Source organism: Conger conger, chromosome 4 (genome assembly GCF_963514075.1).
Source record: "Conger conger chromosome 4, fConCon1.1, whole genome shotgun sequence".
Classification (NCBI taxonomy): Eukaryota; Metazoa; Chordata; class Actinopteri; order Anguilliformes; family Congridae; genus Conger; species Conger conger.
Genome location: NC_083763.1, coordinates 13,184,160 through 13,212,138, shown reverse-complemented (window position 1 = coordinate 13,212,138; position 27,979 = coordinate 13,184,160). Strand labels below are relative to the sequence as shown.

Genomic DNA, 27,979 nt, shown 5'->3' with positions numbered 1-27,979 from the left:
AGTCACACAAGTTGTGTGATTGAATTGTCTGCACTCTCCTCTCACAGTAAATTGTGAGCACTGCCATGCTAATGCAGACAAAATGGCTGCCTGTAACCTGAATATCCTAATATTCCTTATAGATAAGTATGTGCCCAATGTCTGCCAATGAAAACTGTAGAAGGCAGCATGCTTCCTGGCCTTTTTTCCAACGCGGAGAGGTTTTATGAAATGGTCAGAAAACCTGCATGCAAGCAGCAGACTTAAAGAATAAACTTAAAGAAAAGAACTAATTACGTTACACGGAGAGGTGTTGATGCCGTTCGTTTAGTTCCCCTAACAACGACCCACGATTACTTGACCGTTTAACACGCACTTGGGGTTGTTTAAAATGAATTTAGAATCATTCAACCCAAAGCAAATAAATCGGAATGAATACAGGTAAGATTGTAGTTATCTTTACATATTTCTTAATTGGCAAGCTTTCTATGGGTTATTTTTGCTCATAATACGACTGTTTGCACCACAAACAGATTTAAATACATTTCTGTTGCAAGTAGGCTAACGTAGTAAATTATGCACTAAAATAAACTTGTAGCCTAAATAAAGTCATAAGTAGAGGCCACCGTATGTTTTAATAATTTAAACCATTTTAAATCTGAGAAACGTTTGTGTGGTCAGACTATGGGATTGGAGTTGTGCTAGCCCACTCCCGTCCAGCCAGCCGCCAAAAATGTAAACCGAGAGAATTTCCCAACCTTGAGCCGAAATTAGCGAATACCCGAAGAATCACGATTAAACGTTGACACACGTGATAGACGTGTATTTTGGAAGTAAAAGCACTTTAATAGTGATACTCACGATTGTTGAGAGGACTAGTATTTTGTTTGTCAGTACCTGCAAGTAAGCTATACACTCAATGAGCACTTTATTAGGTATTTATTGGACTTCTTTTTTAGACGTATTGGTCTTCTGCTGCTGTAGCCTGTTCACTGAGAGGTTCGACGCGTTGTGTGTTCAGAGATACTCTTCTGCGTACCACTGTTGTAAAGTGGGGTTATTTGCGTGACTGTCACCTTCCTGTCAGCTTTGACCAGGCTGGCCCCTTCTCCTCTGACCTCTCTCATTAACGAGGCGTTTCTGCTCGCGGAACTGCTGCTCACTGGATTTTTTTTCCACCATTCTCTGCCAACTCTAGAGACTGTTGTGTGTGAAAATCCCAGGAGGTCAACAGTTTCTGAGAAACTCAAACCATCCTGTCTGGCACCAAAAATGATTCCATGGTAAAGCAATTCTCTAACTGATGGTGTGACACTGCAGGAATTGGTTGAGTTTCTTAATGTAATTGAACATTGTGAATTGCGAGGAAAGACCAAATGGGGAATTAAAATGTCTGCTTGTCAGCTGACGCTGCTAGACCAGTTTTGAGCTAAATCCCTTGAACCATTTCCCTCCAGGAGCTGCCCTTCTGCACACCTTTGAGCAGCAGTATGATGCAGGCAGGAGTCTGAGACGAGGCACTGAGACAACCCTACCAGAGCTAACAGGATCAGACTGAAAGAAGAAGAACTCAGTAGTCTGAAGTCTGTCCATATGGCAGAGTCAGAGACAAAGTATACAGCACTAAGACTCAACACACTGGACCCAGAATGTGCTGCCACCAACACTGGGGATCTTATTAAGACAGAGAGCCAGGATTTTACAAAGATGACATATGTATCCCATCTGCACCCTGACCAAATCAAAATTGAGACTGATGATGGAGGCTACAATAACGCTGACCACATCAACGTCTTGGACGACATTAAATGTGTAGTCATTAAATCTGATGAAGTCAAGCTTGAATCCTATGAAATTCTAGTGAGTGATCTCAAGGACACTGTGCTTCCTGGAGCTGCTGTTGATTGCAAAGACCGGACAGAACCATGGCGATGTGCAGGTGAGCAAAATCCAAATGGAAAGGAACCAGGGACAGAACAGTCCACTTCCACCCAGCATGCAAGATGCCTTAATCTGTCAAAATTAATCCAAGATGATGGAGTCTATACTGCTGAAAAGCCCCACCAATGCTCCCAGTGTGGGGAGTGTTTTTTGTGTTTTTTAAGGAAAAGAGACTTAAACATCCATCAGAGAATTCATAGAGGTGAAAAGCACTTCCAATGCTCTCAGTGTGGAAAGTGTTTTGTTAATAAATCTTATTTAAGACTCCACCACAGAATTCATACGCGTGAACGGCCCTACACCTGTACTCGGTGTGGGAGGAGTTTTTTAAGGAAAGGTGATTTAGAAATGCATCAGCAAATTCATGCAGGAGAAAAGCCCCACACATGTTCTCACTGTGGAAAGTGTTTTTTGAGGAAAAGTTATTTAAAAATGCATCAGAGAATTCATACAGGAGAAAAGCCGTACATATGTACTCAGTGTGGGAAGTGTTTTGTTACTAAACCTAATTTAAGTAACCACCAGAGGATTCATACAGGAGAAAAGCCCTACACCTGTACTCAGTGTGGGATGTGTTTTTTAAGGAAAAGTGATTTAAAAATGCATCAGCGAATTCAGGCGGGAGAAAAGCCCCATGCATGTACTCACTGTGGGAAGTGCTTTTTAAGGAATAGAGATTTAAACCGACATCAAATAATTCCTACAAGAGAAAAGTCATACAAATGTGATCAGTGTGGGGAAAGCTTTTGTCAAGAATCTAATTTACACAGCCATGAGCGGGTTCATGCAGATGAAAAGCTCATTGGTGTGAGAAGTCCTGTGTGAAAGGAAAGTGTTTTCCTCTTTGTATAATCACACTAATTAAAACTTGAATAAACGTGCTAGATTCTCCAAATTCTGAAGTCCCCTGTGAGGCCTCAAGAAACCGGTATAGTAATAAATCCCAAGGCTTCAAGGGCTCTCTCCCTCCCTCTGTCCCTCGTGATCTCTGGGTATGAACTTCCTAATGACAAGAAGTTGGTCAGAAGAATTTCATACAGATGTGTGTCTATGTATTTGTGTGTTTTTATCCCTCTCTCACAAACTGCAGGCCCTGACCTCAACCTCAGTCTCGAGGATATACAGTAGGCTCCAGAATTATTGCCACCCTTGTAGACTAAAAAAATGATGCAGACATAAGCTGTATTTTCCAACTTGTGTTGTGTGCATTATTAATGATTCAATGGAATCGACCAAATAAAAATGTATTTCCCCAAACAACTGGTTCCACAAGTCTTTTTATCCCTGGTTTAATACTTTGTATCATTGTTAAGTCAAATGATCTATTTCAAAGGAGGGTATATTGTGCATTAAAGTTAAGGTTCTCTTTGAAATGATCAAAACATGCCTCAGATATTTTTGTGCAGGAGTAGGCCTATTTTAAACTACATTTGGCATTGTGTAAGTGTTTATTTATTTTTATGAATCCTCAATTTGACTTAATCTTTCTTTTGGCAGTTCTTGACCATGATATGCACCATTTTAGATGTTGGAAATTATACGCCAAGTAGTAAACCATCTGTTCTGAATGACCATAACCTTTTTCTTTTTTAGGATTGAAAATCGGAGTTCATAATCTGAAAGTAGACAGAAAATGGTGTTAGTCTTCATGTTATCAGATTTTTTCCTTGCTTTAATGGCAAAGATATGAAGCTCCAAATTGGACACAAATTAATTTCCACTTGTGAGTGACTTTTTGGGTGCCACCCCCCAAGACCCAATATCACTAGAACGAAAACTCCAATGAGGCTAATGTTTTGTATGTTCTCAGCTGAATGTATAATGAACATTTAGCCAAGGCAAAATTGGAACGGGGCAGCGCGGATGGTGCAGTGGGTAGCACTGCCGCCTCACAGCAAGGTGGTCCTGAGTTCGAATCCCGGTCGGCCGGGGCCTCTCTGTGTGGCGTTTGCAGGTTCGCCCCGTTTCTGCGTGGGTTTCCTCCGGGTACTCCGGTTTCCTCCCACAGTCCAAAGACATGCAGGTTAAGCTGATTGGAGAGTCTAAATTGCCTGTGGGGGGCCACACTCCACCCCAGAAGGTGGCGGTAATATTCCCAACAACTTTTATAATGTCGCCAATGAAAACAGGAGAAGAAGAGCATCATATTCTGAGCTCTGGTTTTTCCCACTGAGGAGATGCTTTAATTTGAAATGGTAAAAAAAAACCTGCATGCTCGCAGCCGTGGACTAATAAACGTAAAAAAACAAAACAATTACGTAATACAGAGAGTAGTTGATGGCGTTTGTTGTCGTGACCTGAGAACGACCCACCATTAAGTCACTAGACAGTTTGACACACTGGGGGTCGTTTAAAATGGAATTCATTTTAATCTATCAACCTAAGGAAGTAAATCAATGGGAATAAATACGGTGAGATTATAATTGTCTTTATATATACATATCTATTTATTAATTGGCTAGTTTTTAATGGGTTACGTTCACTACTAGTGAGACTCTGCAAGTATATACTTAACGGTTGCTTTAACCGTTAAACCTCTCTCGAGAAACGTGTTCAGTTTCTGTTATGTGTTGTTGCATTTTGTTGCGTAGCCAACTATGAAATTGAATGCGTTACATTCCTGTTGTGTAGGCTAGCCCACATTTTAAAATATTAGCCGCCATGTTGGAGGATAAGCGGGTCTAAATCTAGGAAGGTTTGTGGCAATCTATGAATGAATACCGGTAGCAGGGCGTTTATATCACGTTCATGGCAGACCTGGATTAGATCGTTTCAATTAAAAACGATCCACAAACGTTGGTGGGAAAAGCCATGGAAAGATTACCCATAGGTTTGATCCGAGTCATTATTTGCGAAAAGACAAAAATATCAACTGTACATTTTGTGGGGAACATGATGAAACGATGTGTCTGGTATTGCCCTCATACACAATTAATTTTCCAAGGTTTATTTTCTTCCATTTTTCAATGTAAAAACAAGAAAACTTTGGAAGTATATGAGATTTGTAAGAACTTAAAGATTCTTATTGAAATTGTATTTTTCATTAACCACCTGGCCTATTGTTTGCCACTTGTGTTGTATACATTGTTTGCAGGAGCTCATTAGCAGCATGTTGTATATGTTTGATCTTTTTGTGCAATAAATGAAAAAATACAAAACAAAACATTCAATTAAAATATAAATGCCAACATGTAGTTTTAGAAAAAAAAACTTTAGGCTCTGAGTAGCACAATCATGTTAGAGGTGAAGAAACTGGTTGATCATTTGACTAGTTAGGGAGAGTATTTTGCTCTCATTTGTAGGCTACAAATCCTCCAGGTTTACAACCAATTTCTTGAAGGATGAGTAAAGGACATAAGGGTGAAAATGTGAAGGACAATATTTGTATTGTTGCTGCTAGTAAGCACTAATCCTAAGCACAGTCCTGGATATTATAATGTTAGCAAGCTAATATAACCTATGAGTCTATTAAAGGGCTATTCCATGCCCTTTAATAGGACTCCAGGAGGTTTTCCCACAGCACCTCTTGGATCTTTTTCTGTGTGTTGGTTGATAAAGATGATACAGAACTATAAATTTGAATTTTGCCAGCTGTCATGATGAAGAACGCATTGCGGCACAAAATGTGATTTTCACAGGTCCAGAACTTAAGTAAGTAAAAGCCCTGAATCTTGTACCTTTATTTTTTAAGTTTCCCTCCAGGAGCTGCCCTTCTGCACACCTTTGAGCAGCAGTATGAGATGAGACACTGAGACGACCCTACCAGAGCTAACAGGATCAGACTGAAAGAAGAGGAAGTCTGTGGTCTGGAGTCTGTCCACATGGCAGAGTCAGAGACAAAATCTACTACACCGGGACCCAACTCACTGGAGTGTGTTACAGCCCACAGCGGGGTCAATGGTGCACACCACAAAGACACAGTACTGATAAAAACAGAGACTGATCTGGGCACCAACAACTCTGGGGATCTTATTAAGACAGAGAGCCTGGAGTTTGCAGAGCTGGCGTGTGTCACCCATCTGCACCCTGACCAAATCAAAACTGAGACTGATGATGGAGGCTACAATAAGGCTGAACCCATCGGTGTCTTGGAAGATATTAAATGTGTTATTAAATCTGATGATGTGAAGCTTGAATCCAGTGAAATGTTAGTGAGTGATCTCAAGGACACTGTGCTTGATGGAGCTGCTGTTGATCACAGCCAGACTGAACCTTTGCAATTAATCCAAGATGATGGAATCCATACAGGTGACAAGCCCCACCAATGTTCCCAGTGTGAGAAGTGTTTTTTAAGGAAATGTGACTTAAACAACCACCAGAGATTTCACACAGGTCAAAGTCCCTACACATGTTTTCAATGTGAGAAGAGTTTTTCAGCAAAATATACTTTGATGCTCCATCAGAGAACTCATACAGGAGAAAAGCCTTTTGAATGCTCTCAGTGTGGAAAGTGTTTTACTGCAGCATCTGCTTTACAAAAACACCAGAGAATTCATACGGGAGAAAGGCCTTACATGTGCAGTCATTGTGGGAAGTGTTTTCTTCAGAAATCACATTTATGTACCCACCAGGAAATTCATACAGGAGAAAAGCCCTATACATGTACTGACTGTGGGAAGTGTTTTTTAAAGAAAGGTGATTTAAATAAGCATCAGAGAATTCATACAGGAGAAAAGCCATACACGTGTACTCAGTGTGGGAAGCGTTTTCTTCAAAAAACCAATTTATTTACCCACCAGAAAATTCATACAGGAGAAAAGCCCTACACATGCACTCACTGTGGGAAGTGTTTTTTAAAGAAAAGTGATTTAAATAAGCATCAGAGAATTCATACAGGAGAAAAGCCTTACATGTGCACTCAGTGTGGGAAGTGTTTCGGTAATAAATCCAATTTATTCACCCACCAGAGAATTCATACAGGTGAAAAGCCCAACACCTGTACTCAGTGTGGGAAGTGTTTTTTATGGAAAAGTGATTTAAAAATTCATCAAAGAATTCATACAGGAGAAAAGCCATACACCTGTACTCAGTGTGGGAAGTGTTTTCTTCAAAAAAACCATTTAAGTACCCACCAGAAAATCCATACAGGAGAGAAGCCCTACGCATGCACACACTGTGGGAAGGGTTTTTTAAAGAAAAGTGATTTAAATAAGCATCAGAGAATTCATACAGGAGAAAAGCCTTACATGTGCACTCAGTGTGGGAAGTGTTTCGGTAATAAATCCAATTTATTCACCCACCAGAGGATTCATACAGGTGAAAAGCCCAACACTTGTACTCAGTGTGGGAAGTGTTTTTTAAGGAAAAGTGGTTTAAAAATTCATCAGAGGATTCATACAGGAGAAAAGCCATACACATGTACTCAGTGTGGGAAGTGTTTTCTTCAAAAAAACCAATTAAGTACCCACCAGAAAATTCATTCAGGTGAAAAGCCCTACACATGCACTCACTGTGGGAAGTGTTTTTTAAGGAAAGGGGATTTAAACAACCATCAAATGATTCATACAAGAGGAAAGCAAATGTGATCAGTGTGGGCCAAGCTTTTCTAAGAAATCTAATTTATACAGCTGAAAGTGGGTTCATACAGGTGAAAAGCTCATCGTTGTCAGAAGTCCTCAATGTGCAATCCTGCATTACCCGTATGCTTCGGGAAGCGCAGGATTATTTAAACTAGGAACTTGTTGGGGGGGGGGGGGCAGGGAGGATAGTAATATTAATTTATAAAATACATTTTTGTAACTTGACGCTGTTAGAGAGGAGGTTATGACATAGTCGGGATTACAGAGATAAGGCTTGGGTATGAACATAATATAGAGGGGTATTAACTTATTAGAAATAACTTTTCTGTCAAAACCATATCACCTCTTCTCAAAATCAAATCTTTGTGTCAAAATTATACACACATGCATCATATGAATAAACCTTATTGAGAACCAATTTGACACTGATTTCCTTAATGATTAACACTGTTATGAATATCTTTTCAGTAGGCTTATGCCTTTTGCATTTTCAGAGTTTCACATACAACTATGGACAGTGGAACATGTTACTCTATTCTAAAATATAAAACACACACCAATAAAAGTTTAATTTTTCAAAACTAATGTAAACATTTCAACAGAAATTGTTGGTATTCAAGGTGTTCTCTATACATGAGATAAATAGATATACTGTATACAGAAGACTAAATTCGAACTATCAAAATAATAAACATTTTGGCTGCATCCTGTCTTTTGTTCTGTCTGGCCACAGAACCACATCCACCTCACATGCAATGTTTTCCCTGGCCAAGCAGCAGAAGGTATCTCCTGGCATGACGTATTTAACCCTTGAGTGCTTATTTAGGAATATCACCACATCTCTCCTCCATTGCCTGAAGAAGGGGCCAATGATAGTCATGAACTTTCTATCACCATGCAAAGAAAAGTTCTTCAATTAGATTCTGAAATGGTGAATATGGTGGGAGACATGTTGGAAAATCTGGGGTGGGTAAGGAACCAGTTGCGACTGACTGACTCTCACTGCAGCATTGCCATCCATTGTTCACTAATACAGGAGAGCATACATATCTGTGGCCCTTTTATTCATATGTATGTTGTGATTGCTAAATGAAGATTTGTACGACTAGTGTCTGAACTGGTGATGTGGCCAATTGGTAATTTGTGTTTAAAATTTTGAATAGTTGTGCTTTCCATGTGAAAGACATTACATTTATGAGAATTGTGCCAAAAGTAGATCGATTGTGTGTAAAGTTTTGAAAATGTTTTAATTTGGATATGTGATCAGAGTGGAAACAGAGAATGTGCTTATATTTTTGCAGAAATGGTATTGGGATTTCATACATGAGTGTAAGGATTTGGTTATTGTGTTTCAAGTCCTAGTGTTAGTGTGTAAACAAAAAAGCTAAGATGGGAGTGTGTTACCTATGGCCAGCTTCAGACACTAATGTGAATACAGTGCTCATTAAAAATACAGTTGGCTCCAGATTTATTGGCAACCTTTGTGATATCCATAGGTCTCATTGGCACCACTAACAGTTATTGTACATAAAATCAAATAAAGTGAAATTGTCAATAAAATTGTACTTTATTAACATTTTTCTCTCAATTGTTCAGATGCATTGTTAGAAACAGCTGTGCTGGTCTTGGGAATGGGTGATGCAAACAACAAAACTGTGTTTCAAAACAGTATAACTAATGATAAGTACACGCCTGATACAAAAAAAAACTGAAATATTTACAAAATGTTTTAGGCTGTCTACAGTTCATAGATGTTTACTATCCCTTATCTAGTCTGATTAGCATGCACATAGTGATGATTTCAGACAATACATGCATACCTCAACACATTGCCACCACAGTTCTTTCACTACGGCAGTGTTCTATTCAAATGGTACCTTTTGTGCTTCATGGTTACCACCACATTCCTCTACAAAACTTGATCAATAGTGGCCAAACCGACAGTGGTGATATTTTGTAAGACAGTATTGTCGTTGTAAGACATTTATGTCTTTCAGGCATAGGGCAGTTTTCAAGGACCATATGTACAATGGCAGTCTCTCGTACAGCTGCACATTTTGCTTGTCTGCAACACTTAGCTTGTTTTCAAACCTACAAGATAGTGTACAGTAAAAAATACTGTACACTAGTGTGTGTGGGCACGGTTAGTACATGGATGGGAAAACTAATTTTCTGCTGGAAGTGGTGTTGGTGGGCCTGTAGTTGATAATCTTCCCTCTGGTCGAATAAACCCCAATGCCCAGTACAGTGATGGGGACACTGTGCTGCAGGAGATGCCATCTTTTGGATGAGATGTTACAATGAGGTCCTAACTCACTGTGGTCATTAAAGATCCCATGACACTCATCGCAACAAGAAGGGGTTTCCCTGGTGTCCTGGCTAAATTCCCAACCTGGCTCTTTCAACCTGATGTAATTGCCTCCCTTTCCACCTCAGCTGATGTGTGGTGAGCATTTTGGCACAAAATGTCTGCTGTTGCATCCCCCAAGTGGGTGCTGCACATTGGTGGTGGTTGAGTCGAGTTTCCCCCTCATCAATGCAAAGCGCTTTGAGTCTGAAGCGCTATATTAATGCTACTATCTATGTGTGCCTGCTCACACAACTCCATTGACACACAATGCCTGGCTCTCATTTACGAACAAGGGTCAGATTGTCCGGACTCTGGATTCTGTGTCTGTCTGAAGGAATACTGTCAGCATCCCCAAGGAATCCAGCAGAACAGTTTCTCTGAGTTGACTGACTGACGTACACTCAGTGAGTACACTCATGTTGCATCGTACTGCAAGCAATCAAAATACTGAAGAGGAAAATAACATTTCCTAGAAGATAATAACGTGCAGAGATTTATTCCAGTTTCGAGCAGAAACCAACGGGGTGTGATTTGATTATGTTACATGGAACACATGTTTCTTGACAATGCAGGTTGCAACTGACTGTATTTAGCTATTTGTCTACAAGTAGCACCTCTGTTGTTAGAAGCAGAAGGAAACTCTTTCTTTAGAGGTATAAAATAACTAAGCTTGAGTACCCCTTAGAATGTTCATGTTTGGTCTCCTTAGAAAGAGACTAAAATCATCCTTGGTGACAATATCATACTGGTCAGTCCTGCTTCTAACAACATAAGGGAACTTTAATTAGTAGTAGGATGGCTTTTCACACTGACAATTCGAGAAAGTCAAGATGTTGGACATTTGGGAGTTGATCTGCTGCTGTCGGTGTGCACAGAGAATTTCATTTTGCAGCTGCTCTGGCAATTTCTACGTTTTCATCAGTGATTTCAGGAATATTCTGCTGCCTTCAGGTCTTTGGACCTTCCTTTCAGTTCTTGGAACTTTTGGGAGACACACACTGGGGTTTGGCTGTTTCTTTCATTATTTTCTCTTGCGACTGTTAATTGTGCATGTCTGTTACTTCTTAGGTAGTTGACCCTCATCTTTAGATTTAGACATTGATTTTCATGTTGTAACTTAATAAAATCTTAATTTTAGTCTGCTTGTGAGTTCATGTTGATAAAGGTTGATCCAATGGTTGCTCTGCCAATCAAATAATTTGTTGATTTAATTGATAATTGATATCTTTAATAATAATGAATACATTTGAATCAAATACAGTGTGAGAACTGTTTTTCAACGAAATCTTCCTTATACATCAATCAGAGAATTCATACCGGAGAAAAGCCCTACCAATGCTCTCATTGTGGGAAGGGTTTTCCTGCAGTAACTGCTTTACAGATTGATAGGCGTCACTTGCTTTTTTCCTTGCCAGAGATAGCGGATGCAACGAGACTGGATAGCTAATTCTGGAACAGCAATTGGCAGTCCACTGTCTTTCTCTAATGAATAGTGTTTTGGACAGAATGACGAAACAACAAATTTACTGGGACAAACAGGGATTGCATTTTATATGTAACAGGTGTTCTAGACTGTAATATGTGGGTTTTTTTTTAAGAAAACACTTCCCACACTGAGTACATGTATATGGCTTTTCTCCTGTATGAATCCTCTGATGAATTTTTAAACCACTTTTCCTAAAAAAAAACACTTCCCACACTGAGTACAAGTGTTGGGCTTTTCACCTGTATGAATCCTCTGGTGGGTGAATAAATTAGATTTATTACCGAAACACTTCCCACACTGAGTGCAGGTGTATGGCTTTTCTCCTGTATGAATTATCTGATGCTTATTTAAATCACTTTTCTTTAAAAAAAAAAACCCTTCCCACAGTGTGTGCATGCGCAGGGCTTCTCTCCTGTATGAATTTTCTGGTGGGTACTTAAATGGGTTTTTTTTGAAGAAAACACTTCCCACACTGAGTACAGGTGTATGGCTTTTCTCCTGTATGAATTCTTTGATGAATTTTTAAATCACTTTTCTATAAAAAACACTTCCCACACTGAGTACAGGTGTTGGGCTTTTCACCTGTAATATATATAATAGGAATTTTGAACTGCTGCTTAGATTTGGAAATAAACATGATAACTGGTAACGTGATGACTAAACGAAAGCCCAATGGAAGAGAATAAGGATAAAAAAGATTTACATTCAAAAACACATTGAATTAATTTTTCAACTGCTAAATTAATTTAAACTGCGCAGAGGCAGAGAGTAATCTTACGGCTATCCTCCAGCCCAGTAGGTGGCGGTAATGCTCAAAAAACCTTCACTATTGCAAATGAAAACAAAGGAGAACAAGAGCAGTGTGTTTTCCTGTCGGTTTTCCACCGTGGAGACGCTTTAATGTGAAATAGTCAGAAAACCTGCATGCCAGCAGCCGTGGACGAATACTTAGAAAAAAACAATAAAAAACCCCCAAAAATACTGAGCTTTTAACTTCATCAACCTAAGGAAGCAAATCAATCGGAATTATTACGGGTGAGATTGTAATGATCTTAATATTATTTTAATTGGCAAGCTTTCTATGGGTTACTTTCACTTCTTGCACAACTCTGCATGACATATCTTGACTAGATTTAAATACATTTCCGCTGCAAGTAGGCTAACATAGAGTTAGCTATTCACAAAAAAAAAAAAAAACTTATTAACAGTGTCCATGCCCTAAATACTGTGTAGACTTAACTGTTGTTTTAATCATTTAAACCTCTCTCGAGAACCGTGTTCAGGTATGTGTTCCATTTTTTGTGTGGCCAACTGTGGGGATTGAATGCCTTAAATTCCTGCTGTTTAGCCAAGCCCAGATTTTACAATATTGTCCTCCATTTAGGAGGATAACGGGTCACGAATGTACTAAATCTAGGATGGTTTGGGGGCAGTCGATGAATATTACCGGTAGCAAAGCGTTTATATCAGGGTCACGAAAGACCTGGATAAGATCGCTTCAATTAAAAATGATCAACAAACGTTGCAGGGGAAAGCCAGGGAAAGATTATCCTTACGTTTTATCCAACCATTCACTATTTGCGAAAAATGTAAATATACAGAAATGATGAAGCAATCTTTCTTGTATTGCCGTCATACAAAATTACTGTGGAGCAATTGTTCAAGGTTTATTTCCATTTCAGAACGTAAAAACAAAAACGCTGTTGAAACTTGAGATTTGTAAGCACTTACCTAAATGTTTTTATTGACTTTTTCCTTTTTCATTAACCTCCTGGCGCAATTGTATACATTGTTTCCGGGAGCTCATTACCAACATGTTCTATGCTTGATTATTTTGTGCAATAAAAAACATGTAACTTATAGTTTTATCAAAATACATAGGGCTCGTGAGAAGCGTGTCGGACTGGTTGATCATTTCACTAGCTCGGGAGAGTATTTTTGCTCTCCTTATTCTGATTCCAAGAGGTGTTGGATGAATGGATGGTTGGAGTTGGCATGGGATGGCCCAAAAGCTTAATCACTTGCAGTCCCTTGGCAATGAATTAATCAAGTGAGTTTAGCGCAATGCTCAAACCCTTATTGTGCATGAGTGACACCTGTGGTCATTCTCAGACAGTCAGCCTGTGCCAGCTGCTCTTGAAGTGTTTCCAACTGCTCAGCTCAGATCGTGGAATGTGAAGTGTAAGGATGTTGAGGCTGGCAGTACAATATTCAATTGGGAGAGAATGCTATGAGACCATCCGGCAGAGCTAGTCTCTACCAAACTGATGGAGTTACACTACGGCAGCGGGGCACAACAAGGGCCGATCCGTTTCAGGAGTATGTGCCAACTTCTGGTCTTAATAATTTCACTGACTCGATTGTATGTTATCTAATATGTGCATGTGTATGAGCTGCAGACTGCAAGTGTACCCTAATGATTTTACTGTGCGCAAGTACAGGATTGAACCAGGGTAACCAGTCAGCAAATTTAAAAACAAGGCAATTAGTTGGAACAAGAACCAGTACGCAGGCCGGCTCTCGAGGACCAGAGTTGTGCATCCCTGCACTACAGGAATTGCTTGAGTTTCTTGACTAGTTTAAGTTTTAAGTCCAGTTCAAAGCTAAATCCCTTCCACTATTTCCCTCCAGGAGCTGCCCTTACCATACCTTTGAGCAGCAGTATGATGCAGGCAGGAGTCTGAGATGACACTGAGACGACCCTCCCAGAGCTAACAGGATCAGACTGAAAGAAGCGGCAGTCCGTGGTCTGAAGTCTGTCCACATGGCAGAGTCAGAGACAAAATCTACTACACCAGGATTCAACACACTGGAATGTGTTACAGCACACAGCAGGGTCAATGGTGCACACCACAAAGACACAGTACTGATAAAAACAGAGACTGATCTGGGCACCAACAACTCTGGGGATCTTATTAAGACAGAGAGCCTGGACTTTACAGAGCTGGCGTGTGTCACCCATCTGCACCCTGACCAAATCAAAACTGAGACTGATGATGGAGGCTACAATAAGGCTGAACCCATCGGTGTCTTGGAAGATATTAAATGTGTTATTAAATCTGATGAAGTGAAGCTTGAATCCAGTGAAAGTGATCTCAAGGACACTGTGCTTGACGGAGCTGCTGTTGATCACAGCCAGACTGAACCTTTGCAATTAATCCAGGATGATGGAATCCGTACAGGTGACAAGCCCCACCAATGCTCCCGCTGTGAGAAGTGTTTTTTAAGGAAATGTGATTTAAACAACCACCAGAGATTTCACACAGATCAAAGTCCCTACACATGTTTTCAATGTCAGAAGAGTTTTTCAGCAAAATATGATTTGATGATCCATCAGAGAACTCATACAGGAGAAAAGCCTTTCCAATGCTCTCAGTGTGGGAAGTGTTTTTCTGCAGCATCTGCTTTACAAAAACACCAGAGAATTCATACGGGAGAAAGGCCTTTTGTGTGTAGTCAGTGTGGGAAGTGTTTTATTCAGAAATCACATTTATGTACCCACCAGAAAATTCATACAGGAGAAAAGCCCTACACATGCTCCCAGTGCGGGAAGTGTTTTGGTAATAAATCTAATTTATTTACCCACCAAAGAATTCATACAGGTCAAAAGCCCAACACTTGTACTCAGTGTGGGAAGTGTTTTTTAAGGAAAGGTGGTTTAAAAATTCATCAGAGAATTCATACAGGAGAAAAGCCCTACACATGCTCTCAGTGTGGGAAGTGTTTTCTTCAAAAAAACAATTTAGTTACCCACCAGGAAATTCATACAGGAGAAAAGCCCTACACATGCTCTCAGTGTGGGAAGTGTTTTTCTGCAGCATCTGTTTTACAAAAACACCAGAGAATGCATACAGGAGAAAGGCCTTACATGTGTAGTCAGTGTGGGAAGTGTTTTCTTCAGAAATCACATTTATGTAACCACCAGGAAATTCATACAGGAGAAAAGCCCTATACATGTACTGACTGTGGGAAGTGTTTTTTAAAGAAAAGTGATTTAAATAAGCATCAGAGAATTCATACAGGAGAAAAGCCCTACACATGCTCTCAGTGTGGGAAGTGTTTTCTTCAAAAAAACAATTTAGTTACCCACCAGAAAATTCATACAGGAGAAAAGCCCTACACATGCTCCCAGTGTGGGAAGTGTTTTACTGCAGCATCTGCTTTACACAAACACCAGATAATTCATACGGGAGAAAGGCCTTATGTGTGTAGTCAGTGTGGGAAGTGTTTTCTTCAGAAATCACATTTATGTACCCACCAGAAAATTCATACAGGAGAAAAGCCCTACACATGCTCCCAGTGTGGGAAGTGTTTTGGTATTAAATCTAATTTATCCACCCACCAGAGAATTCATACGGGTGAAAAGCCCAACACTTGTACTCAGTGTGGGAAGTGTTTTTTAAGGAAAAGTTGTTTAAAAATTCATCAAAGAATTCATACAGGAGAAATGCCATACACATGTACTCAGTGTGGGAAGTGTTTCAGTAATAAATCTAATTTATTCACCCACCAGAGAATTCATTCAGAAGAAACACCCTACACATGCACTCACTGTGGGCAGTGCTTTTTAAGGAAAGGGGATTTAAACAGCCATCAAATGATACATACAAGAGAAAAGCCACTGTGATCAGTGTGGGACAAGCTGTTCTGATTAATTTACATTAATTTACAAGCTTTTCTAAGAAATCTAATTTACACAGCTGAAAGTGGGTTCATACAGGTGAAAAGCTCATCGGTGTGAGAAGTCCTCAAGTGGTTCCCAAACTCGGAACAAAAACCAGCATACACAGGAGGTACTCCAGGACTGAGTTTTGGAACCACTGCTCTATATCAATGTCATTTTATTACCCACCATAGAATCGATTCAGGTGAAAAGCGGAACAGGTATGAATGTATCTCATTTGCATAGCCATGAGAAAATGCATACAGGGGAACGTAGGAAAGGAGCACAACTTTATTTGGGACAGGGATGATCTAAATCAGCGTGATGGGCTGCACCTGAACTTCAGGAGAACATCTGCACTGGGTCAGTGTATGTTTAGGGTAGCGCAGGATTATTTAAGATGTGAACTTGTCTGGGGGCAGGGAGGATAGTAATACAGATTTTTTTTAAAAATTTTTGGAACTTGAGGCTGTTAGAGAGGAGGTTATGACATAGTAGGTATTACGGAGATGGGGCTTTGGGATGAAAATAATATAGAGGGAGGTCCTGGGTTCGAATCCCAGTCGGCTGGGGCCACTCTGTGTGGAGTTTGCATGTTCTCCCCATGCTCGCGTGGGTTTCCTCCGGGTGCTCTGGTTTCCAACTATGGTCAGTAGCTGTTTGTAGAATATAAAACAGACATCAATAAAATAATTTTTTTTAAACTAATGTAAACATTTCAACAGTTTACAGCCGTTGGTAATCAAGGTGTTTTCTATACACAAGAGAAACAGATATACTGTATACAGTAGACTAAATTCTATCTATCAAAATTAAAAGAAAAAAATTTTTTCACTGCATCCTGTCTTTCATTCTGTTTGGCCTCATCCACATCACATGCAATGTTTTCCCGGACCAAGCAGTTGAAGCTATCTCCTGGCGTGACGTATTTAATCCTTGAGTGCTTCTATAGGCTCCTTCATTGCCTGTAGAAGGAGCATCTGTGTGTGTGGATTCCGGAGACTGATGATGGTCATAAACGCCCATCACCATGCACAGAAAAGTTATTTAATTACATTTCGATATGGTGGGAGACAAATTTTGGAAAATCTGAGGTGGGCAAGGAACCAGTTGTGGTGCCAGAGCAGCCTGGTGTAAACTAACATTGTCCCAGATGACACCATTCATGGGCTGATCTGACCCGTTCATCTGGGCTGGTAGAATCACAAAGTTCAATAGGTGATTAGGTGTAGGGGTCAAGGTTGGCATGGTGTTGGAGAACTTTTACCCCTCCTCCATCTCTTACTCTTGACTCTGACTCTCACTGCAGCATTGCCATCTATTGTTCACCAATACAGGAGAGCATACACATCTGAGGCCCTTTTATTCATGTGTAATTTGTGATTGCTAGATGAAGATTTATGTGACTAGTGTCTAAACTGGTAATCTGGCCAATTGGTAATTTGTGTTTACAATTTTGAATATTTGTGCTTTCCATGAGAATAAAAGACATTACATTTATGAGAATTGTGCAAGAAGTAGATTTATTGTGTGCAAAGTTTTGAAAAAAGTACAGGTTGCAAAAGTGGCGGTGCTGGTCGCAACTGACTGTATTTAGCTTTTTTTTGTCTATAAGTGGCACCTCTGTTGTTAGAATCAGAAGGAAACTCTTTCTTTAGAGGTAATAACTGACCTTGAGTACCTCTTGGAATGTTCATGTTTGGTCTCCTTAGAAAGAGACTAAAATCGTCTTTTGGGACAATATCATTACATTACATTACATGGCATTTAGCAGACGCTCTTATCCAGAGCGATGTACAACGAAGTGCAGATCAAACACAAGTACAAGTGCGAAGAGGACCTGAGAGGACAGTGCAGTTCCGAGTCCTAGTGTAAACATACAGATAATTAGAACCCTTGAAGAATACAATCAACTTCCAAACTAGCATACCACAGTTGGCAGCTAGAATACCCTGAGTACAACAATACAATAGCTAATACAAAGAAACAACAATATCTATACAATCTATACATAAGTGCAATTATAGTCTATGGCAGTGGAGGCTCCTCCATAGAGGTGGAGGAGGCCTGGCCTCCCCAATAATTTGAGAGAAGAGAGAGATTTAAAAAAAACAATAAATATATTTATTTTATTTATTTATTTTAACAAAAAACATATTTTTTATTTTTTATATTCATATTATTTTAGTTTTGTTCATAAATCTAAATTTTCCCATGGCTAAAACCCAATATTGCAATTGTAAAGCAACAGGCCAGATTTCCCTATCAGTTTGTATTAAGGGAGGCCAGGCCAGGCCAGGCCTCCCCTAGGAAATGAGATTCTCATAGAAGTCAATGTAATGCATTTTTTTTCATGCCAATATGTGATTGGCCAGATCACTGAAAATGGGTGGGCAACGGAGGCCTGGCCTCACCATGCATTGTGTCCAGGGCTGAAAGATTGACATTTTGTTCGTCCAATCACATGCTACTGGTTCATTTGGAATCAACTATCCTTTCCTTTCCTATTCAACACAGAAGCCATTTTGAGAATTCGCTAGTCACTTCAGTCAAACAAACACTCGCCATAGTGGCTACGAGTGTCCTATCAACTTGTGCTTTTCAGGAAATTTAGAGAACACCCCTGGCTATCATCCCTGGAGTTTATGGCCAAACACTTTTGCTTAAAACTACCTCGGAAGTCGGCGAGATTCTAGCGCAATTTGAGATCTTGGGCTGGAGATATGCAGATTCAAGATACTAGGGAGTGAGAATGACATTCAATAGGTCATGTTAGACACCATTTGGGATTTATTGAACAGTTTTATTTTTAATGTAGTCCATTTCGTTTTATTACAAGTCAATTTAATAATCTTCCATATCAAATTACCGAATTGTTGCTCTGTGAGGAAATTCACTCTAAATACGAATAGAGTGCTGCCCTCTAGTGGATAACGTTAACGTAAGATAAAGCCAACTGGAACCATATTTTTACATATTTTATATTAAATATATTGAATAAAACTACATATGATAAAGAAAGTGTTATCTTATCTTTTTTATATGCTAAACTTGATTAAATTGGTGATTACACGTTGAAGCTGTAGAAGAATGAAAAATGTAAGCTAAACAAAATTGTTTTTAACTACATAATTAAAATTCCTGCCTTTTACACATGTTCACTTGGCATTTATATTACATCCAAATGTCATTTCTCAGCTTAATTATCAGGCAGGCTCATAGACTTACAGCAATGTCATTTCTTCAGGAAGGCACAAGGCTAAGCTCTGCACAATGAATTTCATCAGCCAGAACTTTCTGACTGTAGCTTACACTCCAAATAGTATGCCTTTGGCCAGCACAAAGACAGATAAGAGAACAGGGAACATTCCATCGCGAGTGAAGTGAGCAAGCGGAAAAAAATGGCCTCCTCAATTCTGGAAGTCACCAGCCTCCACTGGTCTATGGCATATATAAGGCTAATCATGGTGGTAAGTTAGGGAGGGAAAGGTGTAGCCTGAAGAGATGAGTCTTCAGTCTGCGCTTGAAGGTCAGAGACTCTGCCGTTCTGACATCCACCGGGAGGTCATTCCACCACTGTGGGACCAGGACAGACAGCAGTCGTGAGCGTGAAGTGCAGGTGTGGCGAGGGGGAGGCACCAGACGGCACGAAGTGGCAGAACGGAGGGGTCTTACTGGTGTATAGGTCTTGATAAGTGATTGAATATATACAGGGGCTGATCCCTTAACTGCCCGGCATGCGAGCACCAAAGTTTTAAATTTGATGCGAGCCATAACAGGCAGCCAGTGGAGGTTGCTGAGCAGGGGGGTGACATGTGAATGTCTGGGAACAGACGGGCTGCAGCATTCTGGATCAGTTGTAGCCCATCATATTGCTCAGTCCTGCTTCTAACAACATAAGGGAACTTTAATAAGTAGATTGCAGCTCAACTAAGTCCGTTCTGCCTCTCCCAGTTTCCAGCTTCCAGCTGTGCCCCTCCGAGGGCAAGCTTCTCTCCCCTTTTTGTGTTAAGCACAAAAGACGTGGGCCTTCCTTGAATAGGATGAATTTTCACACTGACAATTCGAGAAAGTCAAGATGTTGGACATTTGGGAGTTGATCTGCTGCTGTCAGTGTGCACCGTGATTTGATTTTGCAGCTGCTCTGGCAATTTCTACGTTTTCATCAGTGATTTCAGGAATATTCTGCTGCCTTCAGGTCTTTGGATCTTCCTTTCAGTTCTTGGAACTTTTGGGAGACACACAATGGGGTTTGGCTGTTTCTTTCATTATTTTCTCTTGTGACTGTTACTTATCTATGTGTGTTACTTCTTTGTTTAAGGTAGTTGACCCTCATGTTTAAATTTAGACATAGATTTTCATGTCGTAACTTAATAAAATCTTAAATTTTGTCTGCTTGTGAGTTGTACATGTTGATAAAGGTTGATCAAACTGGTTGTTCTGCCAATCAAATAATTTGTTGATTTAATTGATAATTGATATCTTTAATAATAATGAATACATTTGAATCAAATACATTTATTTTACATGCTGGATATGTGAGGGGTTTTACCAGTTGATGTGCTTGTGTTTGGTATTGTGCTGAATGTTAAACGAGGGTGTTAGCTTTTACAATAGCTGGATTTGCAAATTGACCAAAATACACTTTAAAGGTACAATAGGTAAGATTTTTGAGTTAAAACATTGTTACAACACCATTGTAAATCCCTTCCTATCATTGAAAAAAGCTCATTGACATGTTGACATGTTGACGCTGCCTGTGTTTATAGTCCTTATATTTTGTGTTTCAAAATATACACTCTGTACCAAAACATTTTGTAACTGTACAATAATTCAAACCATTAGAAGTACGAAATTACCTATTGGACCTTTAAACTCCACTTCCCCCGACAATATGTACTCAGTGTGAGAAGTGTTTTCTTCCTTGAACATCAATCAGAGAATTCATACCGGAGAAAAGCCTTCATTGTGGGAAGGGTTTTACTGCAGCATCTGCTTTGCTAGGCGTCACTTGCTTTTTTCCTGCCCAGAGATAGCGGATGCAATTGGCTGCCTGCTGTCTTTCTCTAATGAACATTGTTTTGGACAGAATGACGATACAACACATTTACTGGGACAAACAGGGATTGCATTTTATATGTAACAGTTGTTCGAGACTGTAATATGTCTGATTCTTTAATCAATTTAATTATCTTGTATTTTAAAGAATGAAAAGTTTGCAATAATGTCAAATGTGTTTGTTCAGAAGGAATTTTGAACTGCTGCTTAGATATGGAAATAAACATGATAACTGGTAACGTGATAACTAAACGAAAGTCTATGGCAGAGAATAAGGATAAAAAAGATTTACATTTGAAAACACATTGAATTCATTTTTCAACTGCTAAATTAATTAACTGCGCAGAGGAAGAGTAATCTTAGGGCCATACTCCAGCCCAGTAGGTGGCGGTAATGCTCCTAAGAACTATTCACTATTGCAAATGAAAACAAAGGAGAACAAGAGCAGTATGCTGACCTCTGTTTTACTGTCGGTTTTCCACCGTGGAGACGCTTTAATGTGAAATAGTCAGAAAATCTGCATGCCAGCAGCCGTGGACGAATACACTTTTAAAAAAAAGAACCAATTAAGTTACACGGGGAGGACGACCCACCATTACTAGACCGTTTGACACACACTGGGGGTCGTTTAACTTTAGTCTATCAACCTAAGGAAGCAAATCAATCGGAATTATTACGGGTGAGATTGTAATTATCTTAATATATATTTTAATTGGCAAGCTTTCTATCGGTTACTTTCACGTCTAGCACAACTCTGCATGACATATCTTGACTAGATTTTAATACATTTCCGCTGCAAGTAGGCTAACATAGCGTTAGCTATTCACTAAAAAAAACTTATAAACAGTGTCCATGCCCTAAATACTGTGTAGACTTAACTGTTGTTTTCATCATTCAAACCTCTCTCGAGAACCGTGTTCAGGTATGTGTTGTTCCATTTTTTGTGTAGCCAACTGTGGGGATTGAATGCCTTAAATTCCTGCTGTTTAGCCAAGCCCACATTTCACAATATCGTCCTCCATTTTGGAGGATAAGCGGGTCACGAATGTACTAAATCTAGGATGGTTTCGGGCAGTCGATGAATATTACCGGTAGCAAAGCGTTTATATCAGGGTCACGATAGACCTGGATAAGATCGCTTCGATTAAAAATGATCAACAAACGTTGCAGGGAAAAGCTAAGGAAATATTATCCTTACGTTTTATCCAACCATTCATTATTTCCGAAAAATGTAAATATACAGAAATATCAACTGTATCTTTTGCGGGGAACATGATGAAGCAATCTTTCTTGTATTGCCCTCATACAAAATTACTGTGGAGCAATTGTTCAAGGTTTATTTCCATTTCAGAACGTAAAAACAAAAACGCTGTTGAAACATGAGTTTAACATGATTTACCTAAATGTTTTTATAGATTTTTTCATTTTTCATTATCCTCCTGACGCAATTGTATACATTGTTTCCGGGAGCTCATTAGCAACATGTTCTATGCTTGATTCTTTTGTGCAATAAAAAGTTTTATCAAAATACATAGGGCTCGTGAGTAGCGTGTCAGAGGCGAAGAAACTGGTTGATCATTTCACTAGCTCGGGAGAGTATTTTTGCTCTCCTTATTCTGATTCCAAGAGGTGTTGAATGAATGGATGGTTGGCATGGGATGGCCCAAAATCAAAAGCTTAATCACTTGCCGTCCCTTGGCAATGAATTAATCAAGTGAGTTTAGCGCAATGCTCAAACCCTTATTGTGCATGACTGACACCTGTGGTCATTCTCATACAGTCAGCCTGTACCAGCTGTATGTGAAGTTTAAGGAAGTTGAAGGCTGGAAGTACAATATTCAATTGGGAGAGAATGCTATGAGACCATCCGGCAGAGCAAGTCTCTACCAAACTGATGGAGTTACACTACAGCAGCGGTGCACAAGGGCTGATCCGTTTCAGGAGTTTGTGCCAACTACTGATCTTAATAATTTCACTGACTCGATCATATCTTATCTAACATGTGCATGTGTATGAGATGCAGACTGCAAGTGTACCCTAATGATTTTACTGTGCGCAAGTACAGGATTGAACCAGGGTAACCAGTCAGCAAATTAAAAACAAGGCAATTGGTTGGAACAAGAACCAGTACGCAGGCCGGCTCTCGAGGACCAGAGTTGTGCATCCCTGCACTCCAGGAATTGCTTGAGTTTCTAGACTAGTTTAAGTTTTAAGTCCAGTTCAAAGCTAAATCCCTTCCACTATTTCCCTCCAGGAACTGCCCTTCTGCACACCTTTGAGCAGCAGTATGAGATGAGACACTGAGACGACCCTACCAGAGCTAACAGGATCAGACTGAAAGAAGAGGAAGTCTGTGGTCTGAAGTCTGTCCACATGGCAGAGTCAGAGACAAAATCTACTACACCAGGACCCAACTCACTGGAGTATGTTACAGCACACAGTGGGGTCAATGATGTACACCACATAGACACAGTACTGATAAAAACAGAGACTGATCTTGGCCCCACCAACACTGGGGATCTCATTAAGACAGAGAGCCTGGATTTTACAAAGGTGGCATATGAAACCCATCTGCACCCTGACCAAATCAAAACTGAGGTTGATGATGGAGGCTACGATGAGGCAGAACACTTCAATGACTTGGAAGATATAAAATGTGTAGTCATTAAATCTGATGAAGTGAAGCTTGAATCCAGTGAAATGCTAGTGACTGATCTCATGGACACTGTGCTTTATGAAGCTGGTGTTGATTGCAAAGACCAGACAGAACAGACAGAACCATGGCAATGTCCAGGAGAGCCAAATCCAAATTCCACGGAACCAGGGGAAGAACAGTACGGTTCTACCCAGCATGGAAGATGCCTTAATAAGCCCTCAAAATTAATCCAACATGATGAAATCCATACTGTTGAAAAGCCCCGCCAATGCTCCCAGTGTGGGGAGTGTTTTTTAAGGAAAAGTGACTTAACCATCCATCGGAGAATTCACAGAGGTGAAAAACGCTTCCAATGCTCTCAATGTGGCAAGTTTTTTGTTAAAAAATCTACATTAAGAACCCACTACAGACTTCATACAGGTGAAAGGCCCTTCACGTGTATTCACTGTGACAAGAGTTTTATTGCAAAAGATGCTTTCAAGCTCCATCAGAGAATTCATTCAGGAGAACAGCCCTACACATGTACTGAGTGCGGGAAGTGTTTCTTTCAAAAACATCTTTTAATCACCCATCAGAGAATTCATACAGGTGAAAAGCCCTATGGATGTACTCAGTGTGGGAAGTGTTTCCGTTATAAATCTCATTTAAATATTCACCAGAGAAGTCATACAGGTGAAAGGCCCTACATATGCATTCAGTGTGGGAAGAGTTTTGTTGCAAACTATTCATTAAAGCTCCATCAGAGAATGCATACAGGAGAAAAGCCTTTTGAATGCTCTCAGTGTGGGAAGCGTTTTAGTGCAGCATCTGCCTTGCATAAACACCTGAGAACTCATACAGGTGAAAAGCCGTACAAGTGTACTGAGTGTGGGAAGTGTTTCGTTACTAAAGATAATTTAAGTACCCACCAAAGAATTCATACAGGAGAAAAGCCCTACACCTGTACTCAGTGTGGGAAGTGTTTTTTAAGGAAAAGTGATTTAAAAATGCATCAGAGAATGCATACAGGAGAAAAGCCCTACACCTGTACTCAGTGTGGGAAGTGCTTCCTAAGGAAAAGGGAATTAAACAGCCATCAAATAATGCATACAAGCGAAAAGCCACACAAATAATTCCCTCTCGGCCTATCTCCCTCATGTTCTCTGTGTGACATCTCAATGTTGGTCAGAGAAATTGCATGCAGGTATGTGTGTGTTTTTTTTTTTTCTCTTGGTCACACACATTGCCAGCCCTGTGGCCTTTAACCGACTTCAACTCTCGTCTCGAGGATATGCGACTCGTGTTATCCCCATGCTAACATCTGCCTGCTCTCCATCAAGGTATCAGCACAGATCTCTGATAACATGCTACAGCCATGTATAATGCCTACTGTACGTCAAACAACATGCTCACCGCTGGGTAGATTGTGGATTCTCAAAGGTTTGAGTCTTAAACAATCTTAGAGGACTGCACTGTAAAGTGTATTGGAATATTAAGGTTAGAGGCAATATACTTATTTAGCACTTTTCTAAAGCATGCTTTACTTCCAACATCTCCATGTGTCCTATTTAAGACCACATATCTTGTATCACTCTTTCAACATAGCTTGCCCATCAACTGTGTTTGTACGTAGCATACAGTTTCTACACTAGTGTGATTAATTGATAGATCCTGCATTAAAGTGTATATTGTAGAGTATAGAGTGTATATTGTTATGATCTCATGATCTCAATTAAAGCCATGTGCATTCCCGCTCACTCAATGTCTCACCCACAAACTACTTTGATCCTCACTGGAGGAATACGCTGCAATGCTCCCAATTTCTTATATGCTGATCGCATCTACTGGCTAAAAGTGGTATTTTGCTGTTAGGCTAATTGATGATACATTCTTGATTCTCCATCTTCTACAGTTTATGTTCTCAACCAAAGGTTTTATTTTTTATAGCTAGTATGCATAACGATGCATGATTTAACCGTGCTCACTATAATACATTAATCTGGCTAGAGCTAGAAATGTCTAACGTTAAAGAATGTGGTAGCATAGGGTGTTAGCATGTAAACTGACAAGTCTGTATAGAGTATGTAATGTCACAGTTTAGGTAAACACCATACATTTAGCTGATATGGGTAGAATGGCTGTTGTTAGGTCTAACAGTTACGCACTAGCCACACTGTACGTTACTCATACAAATGAATGAAACGCATTGGTATTGGCTAGATGAACAAGACAAACCAATTTATCATCGTGCTAACTACCTGGCTAACATAATTTGGATAACACACACAAAGTAATTATGAAAGGGAACATTTATTAGACTTATAAGATCATCAAATCACGATCCTCGGGGGCCGAGAACTGTTTGTTTTCCGCCTTTCCTTTACCTGGGAGTCAGGTGTGAAGATCTGGCCAATCAGTGGCACTAATTGTTCCGTTACTTACCCAGGAGGAAAGAAAACCAGATTTGCGGATTCCCGCTTCAGCGGCCTCCTGCTCTCTTGCAGTGCAGTAGTGGCACAAGATGACCAGCAGGGGGAGAAAGTAAGCAGATTTATAGGCGGACTAAAGTCCGCCTCTCCTCTCTCTGTGAGATACTCAGCACTGTCCTCTAGCTCCTCTCTTCAATAGCCCATGGTAGTAGCTAAATTGTTCACTAAGTGGCCCATGTATATCTGCTCACACTGCTCCGTTGATACACAAGGCCTTATTTCCTTCTTTTTTTATTGCCTGGCTCTCATCTACTGACATGTGGAGTATGTGGATTCTGTGTCCAGAAGTGTATATGATATCATGTGTGACAACCAAAGAAATGGTATTCCATTAGCCAATGCATTGTGAAATTATAAATCATTTCATAACTGCACGCAACTACAGTATACATGCCAAACTCTAGTTCTACAGCTTTTAATGCAAATTTGTAACAAACAAGCTAAAGTACATACAGTTCATATTTGTATGGCACTGGAATAACAATCAATGTTCATGACACTACATAACATTCAAAATCACTCCTTGTCCTGCTTGCATATCAAGCTTAAAGATCATAAGGTTTTTAAAATAGTGCTACCCTTTGGTCATGCTCCAGATCAAAACCCTATTCGATGTTCGTTTTATTGAAAACGCAGCTGCTTCTGTGATGTATATTGACAATTAAAATGGAAGGGGCTTTTCAAGCCAATCTGAAGAAGTCTGTTCTGATGTTATTGTACGTTAAGAGTTTTTACGTTATATTCTTAGGCCTCCTTCCTAGGCCTCTCAAGAAACAGGTATAGCATTAATCTCTCAGTCCAAGGAAAGAACAACAGGAAGTTTGAGATATTGCATGCATGCATGTGTGTGTGTCACTCCTAAATGCGCCATCCTGGGCAGGGAGAGATTGCCTGGAGGTGCCACGTCGTCTCGGACACTATATCAAGACTAAATAATTGTTTCTGATTTAACATTTATGTAATGCTGAAGGTTAGAGGTTGATGTGTGCTCATGCATGCTATAAGATTAGATACAATAAATCATTTTCATCTCTGTTATATTTTACCAAATGCTTATGTTTCAGCCGCGTCCGAATCAGGTGTAGGATTATACAGGTTTTTTCGTAAATTATTTGTAACTATATGAAGGTGTGGACTGCCCCACCTTTTAGTTCATGTTTGTCAATGTTATTGTGTGTTACGTCCTGAACTCTTTCTGCAAAAAATAAATAAATTCAAATTCTTGGAAATGCTTTGTTGTGCCTGGTCATTATAAGGGGAGAAATGTCTCTGCTCAACACATATATTTTTGTTATTGGATTCTGTGGCATTAGTGTGTATGAAAAACTCTGAGTATACAGTCAACAGACAGGTAGGTCAGTGAAGTGACTCCGGACCATGTTATTCTTCATAACAATCATGGACGCAGATCCCAGCTTTGGGAAAACATTGTCGAAATTAGATTCACATCCTTGATATCTATTGACATTGTTTTGTATAGTTTAACAGAACCAAAAATACATTATGTACTACAGTCTCGTTCCATTGGTCAGAGTGAGACAGATGTGGTTTGAATGCAGGGTTCTGTTTTCTATTCTGGCTTCCAACTCTTCCATCAAGGTAGGGGTCTCAAAGTCCAGTCCTGGAGGCTGGAGATTGTGGTTTCCCTTCGGTAAGTTGACCAATCCATGCCTTGGAACTCTTCAGCTAATCGGTAACTTGAATTAATTACTTAGGTTTTGGAACACACCGAAAACTGCGACCCTCCAGGAGTTCCGTTTCAGCTCCCTGCTCCTCAAGGGATGATGTAATGTTATATAGGGAAGTTGGCAGTACTATTAATATTGCCACTAGTCGGCGCTCTTGTACAATGTTGCATC

The 27,979-nt window shown here is 39.9% G+C and overlaps 1 protein-coding gene across 5 annotated transcripts; it reads left to right on the top strand.

The window, feature by feature from the left end:
* The first annotated feature begins 1,470 nt into the window (after positions 1–1,470).
* On the top strand, positions 1,471–27,349 carry LOC133126098 (gastrula zinc finger protein XlCGF26.1-like). 5 transcript variants are annotated; one of them, XM_061237932.1, is made up of 3 exons: positions 2,150–2,492; positions 2,698–2,700; positions 6,290–7,581. In XM_061237932.1, the coding sequence occupies exons 1-3, from the start codon at positions 2,269–2,271 to the stop codon at positions 7,443–7,445; spliced, it is 1,383 nt and encodes a 460-aa protein (XP_061093916.1). In that variant the 5' UTR covers positions 2,150–2,268; the 3' UTR covers positions 7,446–7,581. The 5 variants fall into 5 exon arrangements, with proteins under 5 accessions (XP_061093912.1, XP_061093916.1, XP_061093913.1 ...); XM_061237928.1 differs by lacking the exon at positions 2,698–2,700 and having other exon boundaries at positions 1,471–2,614; positions 6,157–7,581; XM_061237929.1 differs by lacking the exons at positions 2,150–2,492; positions 2,698–2,700; positions 6,290–7,581 and adding exons at positions 12,177–12,310; positions 13,907–17,438.
* Positions 27,350–27,979: the final 630 nt, after the last annotated feature.

Excerpts from the sequence above, each read along its gene's own strand:
- LOC133126098 (XM_061237928.1), top strand. The coding sequence starts at position 1,573 with ATGGCAGAGTCAGAGACAAAGTATACAGCACTAAGACTCAACACACTG. Across the intron at positions 2,615-6,156 it reads AGATTTAAACCGACATCAAA|GAATCCATACAGGTGACAAG; the intron begins TAATTCCTACAA and ends TCCAAGATGATG.